Source organism: Sander lucioperca, chromosome 12 (genome assembly GCF_008315115.2).
Source record: "Sander lucioperca isolate FBNREF2018 chromosome 12, SLUC_FBN_1.2, whole genome shotgun sequence".
Lineage (NCBI taxonomy): Eukaryota > Metazoa > Chordata > Actinopteri > Perciformes > Percidae > Sander > Sander lucioperca.
Window position 1 is genome coordinate 37651300 of NC_050184.1, and position 15899 is coordinate 37667198.

The window sequence follows — 15899 nt, forward strand, 5'->3', positions numbered from 1 at the left end:
CTGATGGGTGCACTGAAGGTCACGCAGGTCTGCCCCTTGCCAAGTGTGTGTTGTCAAAGTATGAAAGAATACTCTGTGTAGAAGTGTGGATTTTACATATTGTTTATTATTTTATACTTCTGAATGTTTTCATTCACTGACACTGTAGGGGTTACTTTATTCATGTACTTTTTGAATTGCACTTGGAATTTGTATGTAGGAGCAGCCAACACAGATTTTCCGCTGCAGAGAAAAAAAAGGTCAAAACTTACCTGAAACAGACATAACAAAATGTCATGTGAATATAAAGCAGTCTAAGTTTAGCCCTATTTCGCCTTTTAAAAAATTTCAAATGTGTTTCTCAGAAGAAATTCACTGCTTACCCATATCGCTGAAGTCTTAACATTCATTATACAGTTTGAAATAGTATGAAAAAATATGAAATAGTACTGTAGATATATTACAGTCACACTTTATATATACTAGTAATAGTCACACTTTATATATACTTACAATATACAATGTTTTCTGTAACACTTAACTAATTTGAAATGTCTCATTATTAATTTAAGATGTAAAATGTTTAAAACATGGACAATCAACTTAAAGTTAAAAATGTTTCAAGACAAAATGAATTATTTGGCTTCCATTTAAGTATCCAAAATACATACACTAGAGGGTGCCTTCTTAGACCCATAACTTATCTAAGAAGGCAAACTCTTGAAATTATGCTTTTACTTTCTGTTAAATCATTTTAACATCATCAACATTAAGTAATAATAGTTGCTCCAACTGTTATAATGATGGTGTTTTAGTCTGCAGGGCTTCATAAAGGGAGGTCGTAATGTAATATACAATATAAACCTTTCTCTTATTAAATAAACTAAATATACCATGCATACTACCGGCAGCTACCCAATTCTTTACATCCCAAAATCTGACATGGACTAATAGGCAAAGCTGTATACATTTAAAATTAAAATGTTGGTCGTAGTAAGCACAGTTAAAGGAAATGTGTGTCTGATCAGTATATCTACAGAGTAATGTCCTGTGAGTCCTGTATAATGTGGAATTTAAATTGAATTTTTTGTGAAACAAATACTTGTATACCTCCTTAAATATCTAGTCTGCTTGCATTTTTGTAGTCACATAGGAGGCAGTGAGAAACTCTTACTGCATTTTGAGTTAAAAAAAAAATAAGCACAAAGATGTGGATGCCATCATAGTCGAACTAGAGAAAATCACTTTTACAATAAACTCAGCTTTATTGACAGTAAAAAGTTTTGAGAATATCGAGGGGCACGCATTTGTAACTGCAAGAACATCTTGGAAAGCAACATGACTTGTTGAAATAATGAGGCAGTTGTACATCTTTAACTTTGAGGTAAAGTGTTTTGTCATGTTACATCATTCACAAAATATCGTATAACATTGAAAAGTTCACACAAGGAGACAAAAACCATGCCTCATTTTCACTTCTTGAAATTACTTCACATTTCAAAAAGAATTCACAATTCAGGGAAAAGCAGAAAATGACAAGCACACATGCTATATTCCATTCACACACATTTCTCTAATCAAACCAAGTGCATTCCTAAATTACTTTTTTTCTCAAACAGTTTCAAGTATAGTTTTGCCTGTGATCAAAGGAAATTAAGTTAAACTATGAAGCAGCAAACCCACATTAACAAGTAAGAATACTGGAGTTTGGTCTCATCTGTTCCCAATATTAACATTATCAGATGACTCACCATACTGTAGCAATAAGGTATTTGGGTGCTATAAAGAAGCAGGAGGTAACATTTTATGGACTTGAGGAATATGCTGGATAAGATTTGGAATATAGCTGATTAAATACACCAAGGCTGAAACAAACAACACTAAATAGATAACCACAAGTGATAACTTAACAGATCCAAACTGATTTGTTAATTAATGTTTAAATAATGAATTTGTCAATTCACTTACATTATGCAAATAGTTTAAAATCTCAGCCTCAACTGCTGAGTACAAAACCACAAAAATTGTTGTAGTTGAACTGATATTTAATTCTCAGTCACACATTGCAGCAAACTTCAGTGTAGACCGCAGGACCAGTGCAACGCTGTGAGATTCTGTAGAAGGCCGGCTCCGTTAAAAATGCACTGGTGTTGCAAATTAGATAATCAATTGTGAGTATTATGTGATTTATCAGTGCAGTTGAACAATCGCAGAAAAAAAATTTGTAAAGCCATCAAGTGCTTCAGCAAAAATGTTCATTTATAAGCAGGGAACCTAAAAGTGCAATCCTGTTTAGGTACAGCACCCTGGGCCATCTCAGTCAGTCTCTTACTGTACACTACATGGCTCATGGTCTGATCTGCACCAGTATTCTAAGGCTCACTTTAAAATCCAAAAATCTATTTTACATCTGAGCCCTGAAGGCCCTGAATGTTTAAGTTCATTTCTCTCATCATATCACTTTTTTTCTGATAGTCTTGCTGTGCAGCTGCAAATATTCTCTCTTCTGAGGTCACTTTACACATGCTGTAAACAATGTTTTCCTACAGCAGCGTACTACTGTAAGAGTTAAGGCAATCCATTTCTGTGCTTCGTCTGTGACAAAAGCTCCTCCCAAACCCAGAGGCACAAAGCTCTCAGTGCATATTAAGCTTACCTGACACAGGACCCAAAGTACCCTCCTCTACCCCAAAAACAAAGCTTTCAGTGCATACTAAGCATACCAAATAGAAATCTTAAAATGTACATACCATGCTTTCCTTTACTGCCTTTGCACATGACCTCTCAAAAGTGCTAACTAAATCACTTAGCAAAGATGGCTAGTCAAGATTTTTGAGCACCAGTTCCCCCCATTTCTTTTTAGTTAAGAAACAATCCCCAAAGAAGGCACTTTTGAAGCAAAACCAGTAGTTTTGCCAGATGATTTGATATGGGAGTGCAATCATTCATAAAATGTAATTTGCCTCCACTAAACTTTAAATGCTGTGGTAAAAAGATTTTTCAATCGCGTCTGCTTTAGTTTAATAAATATTCTCACAGTAAAATCACAAATCTTTTTACTTACTTACTTACAGGGATTTAAAGTAACTGATCTGGTGCAGAACAAACGGGAGCCTACAACTTTAGAGAGCAGCAGTCACCTCTCCTCATCCGACCACTATCCCTTCTCCTCAGCCCACCTGATGCTCTCCGCGGCTGATGTGAGACAAGAACTCGTAGCGGTCCTGGCTGCGGTGGCCACAGATGTTGCACTCGAAGGGTTGGAGGAAGCCGTGGCAACCCATGTGGATGGTGAACATAACATGGTCCAGGAAGAGGATGCGACAGTGCCGGCAGTGGAAGGAGCGCACAGGCCGACCATCCGTGTCTAACACCTGCACAGTCTCCCTGGAAGAAAGGGGTAAGACAGGGCTCTTCTTTGCTATTGTGGGGGGCGCAGGACATGCTCTCTCCCACTCTGGGTCCAAGTCTTTGACCTGCCTGAGGCTGGAAGTGGGATGGCTGCAGGGCAGTGCTGGGGTTTGGTAGTGGAGGTGGTGGTTGTTAGAGGTACTAGTTGGGGCTGTAGCCCTTGTGCTCTGCTCTTCTGCTGTGCTCTCTGTGTCTGTAGAGTCAGGGCAGCCGTTGGGTGAGGTGGTGTGACTATGGGCTGAGCGTTGGTCATCCCGGCCTTCACCTGCCTCCCGCCCAGCCAGGCCAAGAGTCACTGCTGCCATCCCACCTCCACAATGTGCTCGGGGGCCCTGAGGAGTCACATTGCTGTTGATGGAGCCCATAACCGTGCGTAGCTCTGAGAGGAAGGCAGGATGGAGCTGAGACAGTGCAGGCGGCTCATGGTTCTCCCCTCTACCCTTGCCGCCTTGGAGATGTGGACTAGCCAACCCAGCAGAGTCCCCAGCAGGCTGAGAGTTCATAAGGTCCCCCTCCTTCTCAGAGCCAGAAGACAATTCGTAAGGTGCTTCAGGTAGGTCAAGGTGCATATGCTTTACACCTATGAAAAAGACATATCAATAATAAACAACGATTAAGATGGAGCGTCTCATGGATTTACTTCATCTGGCCCATTTTCACAGAGCAACATGGACCAAATGTCTCCAAACTGGTAACAGCAAGTTGACATTTGACTGACTTGCACTGCAGGACGGCTGATGATGTTTGACAAAGACCAGGTTCTTATTACTTCTGTACTTTATCATGCTAAAGATATATCATTATTATCATATGCATTTGTAATAGGTTATACATATATTTCTACGCTCTCACTGAATGGGTCATTATACGAAAGCGTGCCATTTCCCATTCTTAATGGATAAAGGACAGGACTTAATGACAGGCAGACCCCAGATGGTGAGGCTGGGTGGACCCCAGGGCTGTGTTTTACGCCCCCTGCTGTACTCCCTGTACACAAGACTGTGTAGCCACTTTTGACTCCAACACAATCAATTTAGCTGACGACACAGCTGTGGTGGGCCTGATCACAGACAACAATGAACGACGTCAGCAAGACTAAGGAGATGATAGTGGACTTTGGGAAGAAGCAGGGAAGGAACTATGACCCCTTAATATCAACAGGTCCTCAGTGGTGAGGGTGGACATTTTCAAGTACCTTGGTGTCCACATCACCGAGGGCCTGACCCGGGCACTGCATACTGACTCAGCGGTGAGAAAGGCAAGGCAGACACTGTTTCACCCTAGACACCTGAGGAAATTCCGAGTATCCCCTCAAATACTGAGGAATTTCTACTCCTGCATCATTGAGAGCATCCTATGATGAGGAACATCACTGCCTGGTATGGAAACAGCACCGAACAGGACTGCAAGGCCCTGCAAAGAGTGGTTTGTTTGGCTGAATATACAATAGGCGATGCTCTACCATGCCTAAAGGATATTTACACCAGGCACTGCAAGAATAAGTCTTTTCTCCGTGTTGAGGTCGGGAAGAAAGTATCGGATATTATATTAGAATATTATGCAAGTAACAGGGTTGACAACAGTTACCATATTGGTAGTCTTGCATTGCCAGACATATCTCCACAGGGCTGTGGAGGAAGGTCTGGCTAGTCCACACAACATTTTGGGATTGGAGAAAAACATGCTCTGGTTTCTTGCAGGTTGCATTACCGCCAACTACTGGACTTACTTTCTGTGTGTTTGAGAGAGCCTAAAAGCTGCTGTATACCTTAACAGCTGCTGTATACCTTGTCCACACTACCACAACACCCAAAAATCTCCTTGCTGTTATCTATTATCGATTTAGGTTTTCTTTCTATTTTAGCAGTACAGTTAATTATCATTGCCACAAAGGCCAAAATCTCATCATGCTTCCTGGCTAACATGTCTTCCTTAGCTTTCTGTCTCAACCCATATCTTGTCTAACCTACTTCCCTGTGCTTATGTCTTGCCTTAGATCCAGCCCTGATGATTTCTGTCTCCCTTACTCTCTTTGGACAGTTTGCCTTGCATGCTGATTGATTCCCTTTGCAAAGTAATCATTCAGGCTCTTTCTCACAGTCTCCTTCACATTCATACTCCCCACAACTTACTTGTCTTTTTACCATCAACTTCATAAAAGGCAGATGATTTCACTTCCTGGAAATGATGCAACTGTTTTTCTCTGAAGGGTTGTTTTCATTAAAAGTAACAGGGTTGACGAAAACCTGGGGACCAGGGTTATTATAGTAAACTAAACTGAAACGAAAATAAGCAGTGAAAAATATTTTCAGTAACTGAAACTAAAATTTAAAAGTTAAGTTAAGTTTCTAAACTTAAACGATATTGCCTGGTTAAAAAAACGAAGAAAAATAAAATAAATTAATTTCATTTTTTTAGCTATAATATTTAACTAACACACTCTGAAAACTAACTAATAATAAAATACTGATTGAAAATTCAAAAATATCAACTTTGCTGGGGACCCGACCAAATTGTTGTTTGTTTTACACATTAAGAATAAAACCCATTTATAAGTAATGAAAAGATGCTCAAGGCTTTATATAAGTTTACATTTATATGTAACGGTTTGACTTTTTCGGCCACAATAGCTAGTGAAAGTAGAAAAATCATATTGAGGGGCAAGTCATTTTTACATTTTCTGCAAGATGCTTCGCACAAAAAAGTTTTTAAAATTCTTTAAAAACAAAAAATATACATATTAATGTAGTTAGTTAGTTATGTTAGTTATGTTTTATTTCTGTGTCATGCCAAACATTTTGGCCCATGGGATTACAAGACACCACAAAATTACTTATTTAACAAACATCTTCCTGTCGCATATACAAATCATTCGGAGGAATACATGAATACAAATATATACATATACACACACATACACATACATACATGTATATACATACATATATATATATATACATATACACATACACACACACACACACACCACACACAAACAACAAATTCTCATCTACAATTCATCTCGATAAAGAGCTTTTTTCCTCTTCTCCCAAGCTTTATCTAGATAATTGGCTAATTTATGTTTCATATGTGAACAGCCATCTCTTTGAGCATCATCCATATTTACCAAGTCAATCTCTGCTTTTATCCTACGAAACAAAAAAAACACGCTGTTCACAATAAAAAGGACAATAGAAAACAAAATGGAACTCATTTTCTATATCATTCAAACAACACATGGGACAGATCCGTTTTTCCTCTTCTAAATTAACACATCGTCCTGTTTCAACAGTCAAAGGCAAAACACCAGATCTCACTTGAGCACATAAAGATCTTTGCCTTTTTGACAAATTATATACAACATAATTCTCAGTGCCATATTCTGGTTTTATCATTACAAAAATACGCAATTTTGGCTTAGCCCATATATCGTCAGCCCACTGCTTTTTGTCTTTAGCAAACACAGATTCTTTAAACAAACCAATATTCAGCTTTTCATTATTAAGAAACAACTCACCAAAACCATAATTACAAAACAATTTACATATGTCGTTAGACCAAGGACCAAGAATGTGTTTATCCCAGATAAATATTTTCCTTGTCCTTCCTATTTGCGTCCATATCTAATAGACGATTCCATAACTGGGCCATACATATCTTCCAGCGAGCCTCACATGATTCCCATCCCATGTCTCCCACTATCGCCAATGTTGGGGTATATTTATGCACACCCAAAAAATATCTTATGGCACTATTTTGCACTAATTCACAATTTGATATATTCCTAAGTCTTCTAACACCCACAATATAATCAAGTATAGGGCAAACACAGGCTTGAAACAATTTAGAATAAGTTTGAAAACTTACATCTTTCAGATTCTTGCTTTTACCAATGATTCCTCCCAAAGCTCTACGTGCTGAATCAGCAAGAACCTTAACACCATTTCTGAAATTCATATGTTCATCAATATAGAAACCTAGATATTTAAATGAGTCTACAAAGTTCAGCTTGTGTGACCCAATTTTAAACTCATAAGTGCTTCGAGCAGTTAAAGGTTTTCTAAAGTGAACTATTTCTGTTTTCTTTCTATTGATAAACAATCTCCATTAATTACACCAATCATCAATATAGGAGAGCATCTGCTGCAAATGTATGTTTGTTACGAGACATATTATGGAAACTAAATTATAAACTGTTTATTTATTCAAATTTACAGAGCAGTTTTATTCGAGGGACACAAAATGATAACATTTTCTTATAATGACCCAGATATTAATGACATGGATTGCCTTATTAAAAAAAAAAACTTACCCAAAAACTTCTGTGGCGTTGACCTTTTGCGTTTGGTAATGCTAATAGCCAGTCTATCCACAAACTGGATTTTTTCCTTGGATGGCTGGAGCACAGGTTTAGTAATTGTCTCCATAGTTCCTGACTCTTCACCTGCAAACAGAAAGCCCATTGTCATCAATATACTAACTCAGTAGTGTATAAATATGTTACATTTGCTTTATTAAGTATATTTGCATTTACAATCATGTAGAAACATATAAGCTTATTGTCTATAAAAATAGTGAGTTTCATGTTTGTGTGATATGTTACCCTGTGCTGCATTCACTGCTGTCTGGTGGTCCAGACTCTTCAGATAACTATGGCAGCGCTCTAGATGTTCCTCCAGTGTGCTCTGTTGTTTGTAGCTGCGACTACAGTAGCTGCACTTAAAAGGTTTTCCCACTGTTGGAGAAGAAGCTGCACCTCAGGAGAAAAAATATTTAATTGATTTCTTCCGAGATGGATATGGTTGATTTAATGCAATTCGCTGACAAATATTGTGTAAACTTCTACAGTGGTGTTGTTTATTAATATGTTTGTTGGAGGGGATTTTTATAAAGAAGAACTTATTATTGGCTAGGTAACCTAGATTTGAGACAATGGATTTCCCCATTGATTGGCAATTCCTGAAATTGTTCTGTACTGCTCGCCAATGATGACAGAAAACGCCTAACCCTTCACCGCAACGTTTCCTCTTAATAAGCCATCGGAAAGACTGACGTCAATTCGCTGAAATCCAGTTTACAAGAATCTTTTCTTCGAAAATGAATCTAAAGACTGTTGGAGATCCACCAAGACCTACTGTACCAAGACTGTGTGTCAACACCTGTTTAACGTGTGTTCACAAATTGAAAGCACCAACAGGATTTCCTGTTTTCACAAAATGTTAAATGTCATATTTTGTCATGTTTTTTTACAGTACATTCTACTGAAGACTATTTCCTCTGAGCTTCAGAGAAGGGGGCCGTTCTAATGAATATCCGCTTCTATTGCTTACTGTACCCTTGTTTCATACATTATGTTATGGAACAACTGCATCCATCAAGTTCAAGAACTTATTAGGTACATTTATGAAAAATCTCTTCATACTTATGTTTGATGTGTTAGGCACTGTTGTATTGCATTTAAAGCTTAATGATTTACCTGTGTGTGTGCGTAGATGTCCAGCCAGGGCATCTCTCCGGCGACAAGCATAGTTGCAAACGGGACATTTAAAAGGCTTCTCTCCCGAATGCAACTTGATGTGGCGCAACAAGTTCCCCTTCTGGGTGAAGGAAGCTCCACACTGGTTACACTGGAACGGCCTCTCGCCTGGGAAAACATGGATGGACAGAGGATTTTAGAGGTTAATCACAAATCCAGTATTGCCTTTATTTACTGACATTTAGGGTAATATTTTGTCCATAAAATGTGTTTGTCACTGTCTTACTGGCTTATTCTCACCTGTGTGGCTACGCTTGTGCACCATCAGCACGTTGGGTCCGATGCAGATCATCCCGCACACCTCACACTGAAGCTTCCCATTGGGCAGCCGGATAGGTCCTGGTGAAGTAGCATTTGGACTGGCCATCTCATTGTAAATGCTCCCTCTGTCTCTTCCAGCCCCAGTGTACTCTGCACTCCCTTCTTCCATGGGGTCCCCTCTGTCATACATCCTGCTATCGTCCCTCACAGCCTCTCTGATCTCTGGCCGTGGAGCACCTGGGGACTCATCATCGCTGCACAGCTCAACCTTGATGGAGTTTGCTGTGTAGACAGAGGTCGAGGGAAAAACACATTTACTTTTATACATAATGTTAATGAAAACTTCTATACAGACCATGTGGCCACAATGAAACAAAGGAATAATAACTGACCACTATGGGAGCGGTGTGGTGAGGACTGCTGACTGTTTGGAGATCTCGCTGAAGGGCCCTGCAACCCGCCATAAAAATCCTGTTCCATTGATGACTCTCCTCCATTACCTGAAACACAAATATGCCCATGTTATTAAAGTCTGGAGACTGTACACACAAATGTATATTAGTTCCTCCTTTATGTATAAACTTACCTTGTGCATTTGAGCGTCCATTGCAATCCTCAGCATTCATTCTCTCACCAGATGCCTGCAAAAATATGATTTAAAAACAATGTTTCTCAATGTTACTTTTTTCCTCATTCATAATGATCATTCTTGAGAAGATCTCACTTTCCTAATCTTAGTCACATTAAAATTGCATATATTACATTTGATGCTAACCATATAAAATGTACTTACCAGCTGTTTTTTGTTACAAGAATAAGGCTAGGAAAAAAGATAGCTTTAGGCTTTCAATTCCAAGTGTCTAATAAGTCCACTGTTATAAACTAATCTAGTTAACTGGGGTTCTGCCCTGCTATTTCTGTATAGTGTAGATTCTTCTGCACCGTGGCCAGCAAATGAATATGAGAGGCTTCACGTTTATAAAAAGCTAATGACCAAGAGTGATGGAGGAGGAGTTAAACCTACTAGAGGTGGACAAAATAGCTGGAACACCTTACACTATTGACGTAATGTCAACAATATTCAATATTAAGATAATAAGATCAAACTTTATTGGTCCCAGGAGAGAAATTTAGCATTGGGGCAGCAGAAAAAGACGATGACCAGAGAGGCAGATATGAAAAGAATACATATAAGTAAAAATAACACAATATAATACCTATACAGATTAAAAAAGATCCAGTTAGAAAGCTATATACAGTACTTTACCCTAACCTGTGTGCATACATTTATGCAAAAGAGATAGAGCAGTTTTCTAATTATCTAAATGTATACAGCTTCACAAATCTAACAATATTGAATTTTGTTGGGATTAAGTTAATAGGTAATATTTATTTGCAGTAGTTTTGTTTATTAATTGTTGCTGTTATTTTGTTCTTCCAGTCTGTAAAGGTGCAATAGGCTAATACAAAAATCATGGGTGGGTTTTACTGTAGTGCACTTACTTCACAGCAAACAACAAAGTGCAAAGAGGTATGGAGACACACTGGCAGTGCTGAGGTGCTGACAATATTTTCTAGACGGAAAACATGTTTATTATGTGACCAGATGCTCTAATTTCATGTTGGAAATGAGAGAGAGAGAGAGAGAGACAAAAATACCCAGATGTACAATGCTGCACCTTTTGCTCAAATGGATGACAACAACAATGGACAGAGGAGACTGTGGAGCGAGCTGGGAAGAGAAGGGGAGGGGGGTGCGGAGACAACACATCGCAGGGAAAATTAATATCCTGGCATTGGCCGCGCATGGGGAGCAACAGGCGCTGATGCAGCCGGGAGACGCGCAGTCACACCAGCTAGGGCACGGCGGTTAAAAAAGGGGACGCGCACCAGCGCCGACCCTTGCCTGACAATCCTTTCTGGGCGGCTGTGCATTAAAACATATTGCATTGCATTTTAAAATAACTACCATGCTTCTCCATGTATGCTACTTGTTTTAGCTGCTCGGTGGGTTTGGTCCGTTATGACACCAATCCGCTCATGGACGGTCGAGACAGCGGCGAGACACAACAGCAATGTGTTGCAGGAGTTGCCACTGTCCGAATTGTCCGCATGAACGCTGCTGTCATCTAACATCGAGCACGTCAAACTGGCCAGGGCTATACAATGTGTCTCATGAGCCGTTGCTATGGCACCCGACCACACGACAAATGGCATTCACCCTACCAACTACTTAAAAACATGCCGTACTTCCAAATTAAAACCGATGGATGGTCTTACCAAGCGCCGCGGTGAAGTCCACAAGCCTCCTCCTTACCTGGCGACCGATCGGTGTTTTCCTTTTTAATTGTCTGGATAGCTGTTTGTTTTCCCAGGCGACGACAGCATCTCCGGGAAACAACTTCCGGGCCCATGCTGGGATACAGACCGAATAATTGTACAACAGAGCTCCTGATTCTGTGATTGTCGAATGCATCGATGCATGTCAGCTCTGGGTACAGGTGGCAAAAATGTGATGAAATGTATGCCATAAGAAGAACTCATTGGCTCGACAGAAGACTAGTGTAGGCTGATGCGCATTAATATCTGTTTGGAGAAAGGCTGCAAGATGGCCAGCCTGCTATATATAGTACAATTATTCACTGAAAATTCAGACACTGATCAAGACATCTTCCGGAAATGCTGGAGAATGGAGTAGGCGGGTGATTTTACAATTTCTTTCTCTCTGGCGTCTGTCTATAAACCTTTATTACATGATTATTAGCCTAGGCTACATGATTAATTTTAGTAACGTTATTTAACCTATAGGCCTACATGCGGTGAAATTAAAAGGATATGTTGGTGGTGTTAGTTTAGCGTTTAATAGCAAACAAGCACATATTAAAAACACAAGTAAAATTGTTGTGATGAAATAGTTTATGGTGATATTACATCTTTGGCACCACAAGGTGGCAGCAAACTGCCGTTTGAGACCAACTCTGCAAAGTAACCAATCAGACAGCTGTGAAATGCTGTGCGAGTCTGTGTGCATGCTCTTGATTTATTTCCCATGAACAATAGAAAACTCACTAAAAAAACAATGTGATCAAGAGTCTCACTGTGCCCTCGCAACTGAACAGGCCAGTCGGTTGGAAATGGGGGGCAACTATTTAAATCGATGAGGTTTGTGCCGTCGTAGAAGGACCTCATAAGCCTCATGGATCTTAATAAACGTGGCCTCAGCATCCTTCCCGGGGTTGTGGTCTGGATGCCATGTCTTGGCCAGCTCCCTATAGCTGCGAGTTATGTCTTCTAGAGATGCCTCTACTTCCAATGACAGTACCTGCAACACAATCATTTACAGATACACAGTTTGGATATTATGACAATGCCAGAGAAATTACTTTACTCACTGAAAATGTTCAGACTGATGCACAGTATAGGCCTCGAGGTATAACGATCTTAACATGCCACTTATATGTTAAGCTTGTTATATAACTCTGCCACCAGGGTCCTCACCCACACCAAGATGTGGCAGCACATCACCCCAACCCTCATCCACCTTCACTGGCTCCCAATTAAGTCATGCATAAAATATTCCTTCTCACCTACAAATTCCTCCATGCCCTGGCTCCACTGTACCTCTCCAACCTCCTCCATCCATACACCCCACCACGAAACCTGCGGTCCTCAGACGCTAACCTGCTCTCCATTCCCTACACCAGACTCTGTACCTTTGGAGACAGAGCCTTTAGTGTTGCAGCCCTATCTCTCTGGAACACCCTCCCTGCAGATATTTGAAATGCTACATCCCTGGACATTTAAAAAAAACAAAAAAACTCTTAAAACACCACTTGTTCACTGCAGCCTACAACCTCCCTTAGTATAGCCACTGTAATTCTGTAAAGTGTCCTTGGGTTTCATGAAAGGCGCTAAATGAATAAAAGTTATTATTATTATTATATAGCCTTTCCAGAGTTGTGAGCATGCTCACCTGTAGTGCCTCTTTTTCTCTCTCAGTGTACTCTTTGAGCAGTATCTCCAGCACCTTCCTCCAAGCGTCTTCATAGTACCCCCCTCCAGTGAGAACACACAATAGTCGATATGGCATTAAAAGAATGTACTCAAAGACATTTCTGAGCCAAGGCAGGAACCAGAACATATCCAGCAGCGCTGCTACACAGTCAGACAGGTAGTACAGTGTGGCTGTGGTGTTATGGAAAATAGAGTAACCCAGGGGAGCAGAGAAGGCCAGCCAGGCTAGACCGAGCCTGTAAAGCCGTGGACCTGGATAAAAGATTGAAATAGATGTAATTTTAGTGGGTATTAAAGATTTAGTGATAAGTATTGTTACAAGTAGTGTTACCATGGTGTAATAGTAAATCAGTTGGCATTGTTATATTTGTGAGATCATCTCACCTAGTTTCTGTGTGCTCCCAGGTGTCTGTGGAGGTTTGACCCTGCGGTACTGTGCAGCAGTGACACTGGCAGCCAGGCTTATAGGAAGAGGTGATAAGGCACTGCCATAAAATATTGGGGAGGTTATGAGACAAGTAGTCAAGGTTTTTTGGAGATCAGAAGTCTGCTGGCCAATACAGGACACCAGGTGTACCCCTGCACCCACACATAAAGGCAGGACAATCAAGTAGAAGAAACTGAGGGAGTTCAGTCCAATCAGAGCCACTGTGCCGAAGTAGATTCCAACACACACCTGTCCAGCAAATCTGACAGGGCTTACAGGTGGAACCATGGTGTGAGGTGTTTTTCTCTCTTTCTCTACATTTTGATTGGCCTGACCAACATATGCAGGAATACGTATGACCTCTCTGACCCAGCCAAACCCAAATCCTCCCAGGGTTAGCATCCATAACAGAGCATGGCTGTCTCTTCCTAAATATAAATGGTGAAGGCCCAAAGGCCCACCTGCTGCCCACAGGGCATATGCTACCATGACACTTTTTACCATCCTTTGGCCTCAGTGGGTCAGTCCCTGTACAGGTGAATATTAGTCATCCTTCATAAGTGCCTGCAATGAAGTAACAGAAGAGTTAAGTTTCAATCTGTCAGTCTTTTTTATGCTATATCAACTGCTGATAGCTATTTTACATTATGCTTTTAATCACATCACACATTTTGATCGCATGTCCTCCCATCACTTTTATTTTAGTGTTATACATTTGGTGTGTTTTCTCTATGATCTGTGTGCTGCTCGTATCTTGGCAAAGGGATTTTAAATGTTGGAGATCCACTTCCCTGGTTAAATAATATATTAAAAGGGATTTATAGCTCATGATGGGCATTGTCATTTTAAGCCATTACATAATACAAAAAAATAGCAGGCGGTAACTGTCCATGTGTTTAAAAAAAACAAAATGTACAAAAAGTCAGAATGGTCAGATGGTAGGCCCCAACATTTCTCTATAAACCAATCCACAGTTAATCCAAAGGCTTTATCAGACTGATCAATGTATTTACTTTTTTAAATATATTTAAGATGTATTTTCTTTGTCTAATGAAAACTAGGTTACTTACTGAGCCCATAATTTTAAGTCCTTTTCCCGATAAATCCTTTCCGGTCCTTTCCGTAGTTGGTGCAAGTTGTTGCAACAGTTGGACTTTGGATCATGACAATGAAATGACACTGTCTCATCAACATTTAGGTTCCTTGTTAAGGTGAGGAAAAGGTCTAAAAGGGACCTTTGTGAGAGATAGGACACTGATTTAAATGTTATAAAGAATACATTAAGTTGTTCTGTAAACATTTTAAAGAAGAAACCATTGCAAACACAGAGGTATATAAACCCAAAAATAAAGCCTTATTGTAAATTCCATCCCAACAATGGAAAACAAATATCATAGAAATCCTAAATGTATTCCCTGAAAACTATATTAAAACAAGGGGTGGAAGAAGTATTCATGTTCTTTGCATACAGCAAGTAAAAGTAACAATACCGCAATGTAAGTATAACTCAAATTTTACTTAGGCTACTTACTCACTTAAAAGTAGCCTACATAAGTGTTATGAGGAAAGTGTAATTGTGCATATACAGTATGTGCATACATGTGTATATACACACATATATATATATATATATATATTTTTTTATTATATTATTCTTACTGATGCATTAACAAAACTGATGTGTAAACAGCATTTAATCTGGAGGCTGTGGAGCTAATTTTAACTGCTGTTGAGTGATTCAATTTACTGCAAAACTATGCATCATATTGTATATGCTATGTACAAAGTAACTAGTAAATATAGCTGTCATATAGATCTAGAGGAGTAAAACATAGTCCATCACTTCCCTCTCAAATGTAGTGGAGTAGAAGTATAATGTGGCATATGAAAATATTTTCAGTAAAGTAGGATAAGTACCTCAGAATTTTTCCTCGCCACTGTCGCACTAAATGCTTGCTCTTGGGGGAATTACTGGAATTGTTGGGTCTTTGTAAATTATAGAGTGTGGTCTAGACCTATACTATCTGTAAAGTGTCTTGAGATAACTCTATGATTTGATTCTATAAATAAAATTGAACTGAATTGAATTGGAATTGCAAAGTACAGGGCTGTGCTTACTGCCTACTCAGATGTACTGAAGCAGAAAATGTAAAGAAAAATGAAAAGTAAGAAAGAAAAGCTCAACATTTAGCTAGGCGTGTATCATTTCACCAATAGATAGCCTGCCCTAAAGAGCACAAAACAGTGACAATATATGTGCACATCTCAAAG

At 39.5% G+C, this 15899-nt stretch overlaps 2 protein-coding genes and 1 long non-coding RNA gene across 8 annotated transcripts; 1 reads left to right on the top strand and 2 right to left on the bottom strand.

Moving 5' to 3' along the window:
• Positions 1-1224: 1224 nt before the first annotated feature.
• On the bottom strand, positions 1225-11904 carry ikzf4 (IKAROS family zinc finger 4). Of its 4 annotated transcripts, none has more exons than XM_031283525.2 (8): positions 11505-11904; positions 9774-9828; positions 9580-9687; positions 9167-9469; positions 8867-9034; positions 7994-8140; positions 7703-7834; positions 1225-3970 (listed from the first exon to the last, which is right to left on the bottom strand). In XM_031283525.2, exons 1-8 carry the CDS (start codon positions 11661-11663, stop codon positions 3150-3152), a joined length of 1893 nt encoding a protein of 630 aa, XP_031139385.1. In that variant the 5' UTR covers positions 11664-11904; the 3' UTR covers positions 1225-3149. The 4 variants fall into 4 exon arrangements, with proteins under 4 accessions (XP_031139385.1, XP_031139375.1, XP_031139403.1 ...); XM_031283515.2 differs by having other exon boundaries at positions 7994-8146; XM_031283543.2 differs by having other exon boundaries at positions 7994-8146; positions 11468-11903.
• LOC116038873 lies at positions 3271-9442 on the top strand. Of its 3 annotated transcripts, none has more exons than XR_004102196.2 (4): positions 3271-3379; positions 8643-8785; positions 8883-9068; positions 9332-9442. It is a non-coding gene; the product is annotated as an uncharacterized LOC116038873 (long non-coding RNA). The 3 variants fall into 3 exon arrangements; XR_004102195.2 differs by lacking the exon at positions 9332-9442 and adding an exon at positions 9195-9286; XR_004899017.1 differs by lacking the exon at positions 3271-3379 and adding an exon at positions 3841-3943.
• A 184-nt stretch (positions 11905-12088) lies between the features above and the next one.
• On the bottom strand, positions 12089-14824 carry dnajc22 (DnaJ (Hsp40) homolog, subfamily C, member 22). The gene is made up of 4 exons (XM_031283553.2): positions 14699-14824; positions 13586-14192; positions 13161-13453; positions 12089-12509 (listed from the first exon to the last, which is right to left on the bottom strand). Exons 2-4 carry the CDS (start codon positions 14130-14132, stop codon positions 12333-12335), a joined length of 1017 nt encoding a protein of 338 aa, XP_031139413.1. The 5' UTR covers positions 14133-14192; positions 14699-14824; the 3' UTR covers positions 12089-12332.
• Between the last annotated feature and the right edge of the window lie 1075 nt (positions 14825-15899).

Excerpts from the sequence above, each read along its gene's own strand:
- ikzf4 (XM_031283515.2), bottom strand. The coding sequence starts at position 11,663 with ATGCATTCGACAATCACAGAATCAGGAGCTCTGTTGTACAATTATTCG. Across the intron at positions 9,688-9,773 it reads TGGACGCTCAAATGCACAAG|GTAATGGAGGAGAGTCATCA; the intron begins GTAAGTTTATAC and ends TTTGTGTTTCAG. Across the intron at positions 9,035-9,166 it reads GCACAAGCGTAGCCACACAG|GCGAGAGGCCGTTCCAGTGT; the intron begins GTGAGAATAAGC and ends ATGTTTTCCCAG.
- dnajc22 (XM_031283553.2), bottom strand. The coding sequence starts at position 14,132 with ATGGTAAAAAGTGTCATGGTAGCATATGCCCTGTGGGCAGCAGGTGGG. Across the intron at positions 13,454-13,585 it reads TGGGAGCACACAGAAACTAG|GTCCACGGCTTTACAGGCTC; the intron begins GTGAGATGATCT and ends TCTTTTATCCAG. Across the intron at positions 12,510-13,160 it reads GAGAAAAAGAGGCACTACAG|GTACTGTCATTGGAAGTAGA; the intron begins GTGAGCATGCTC and ends ATTGTGTTGCAG.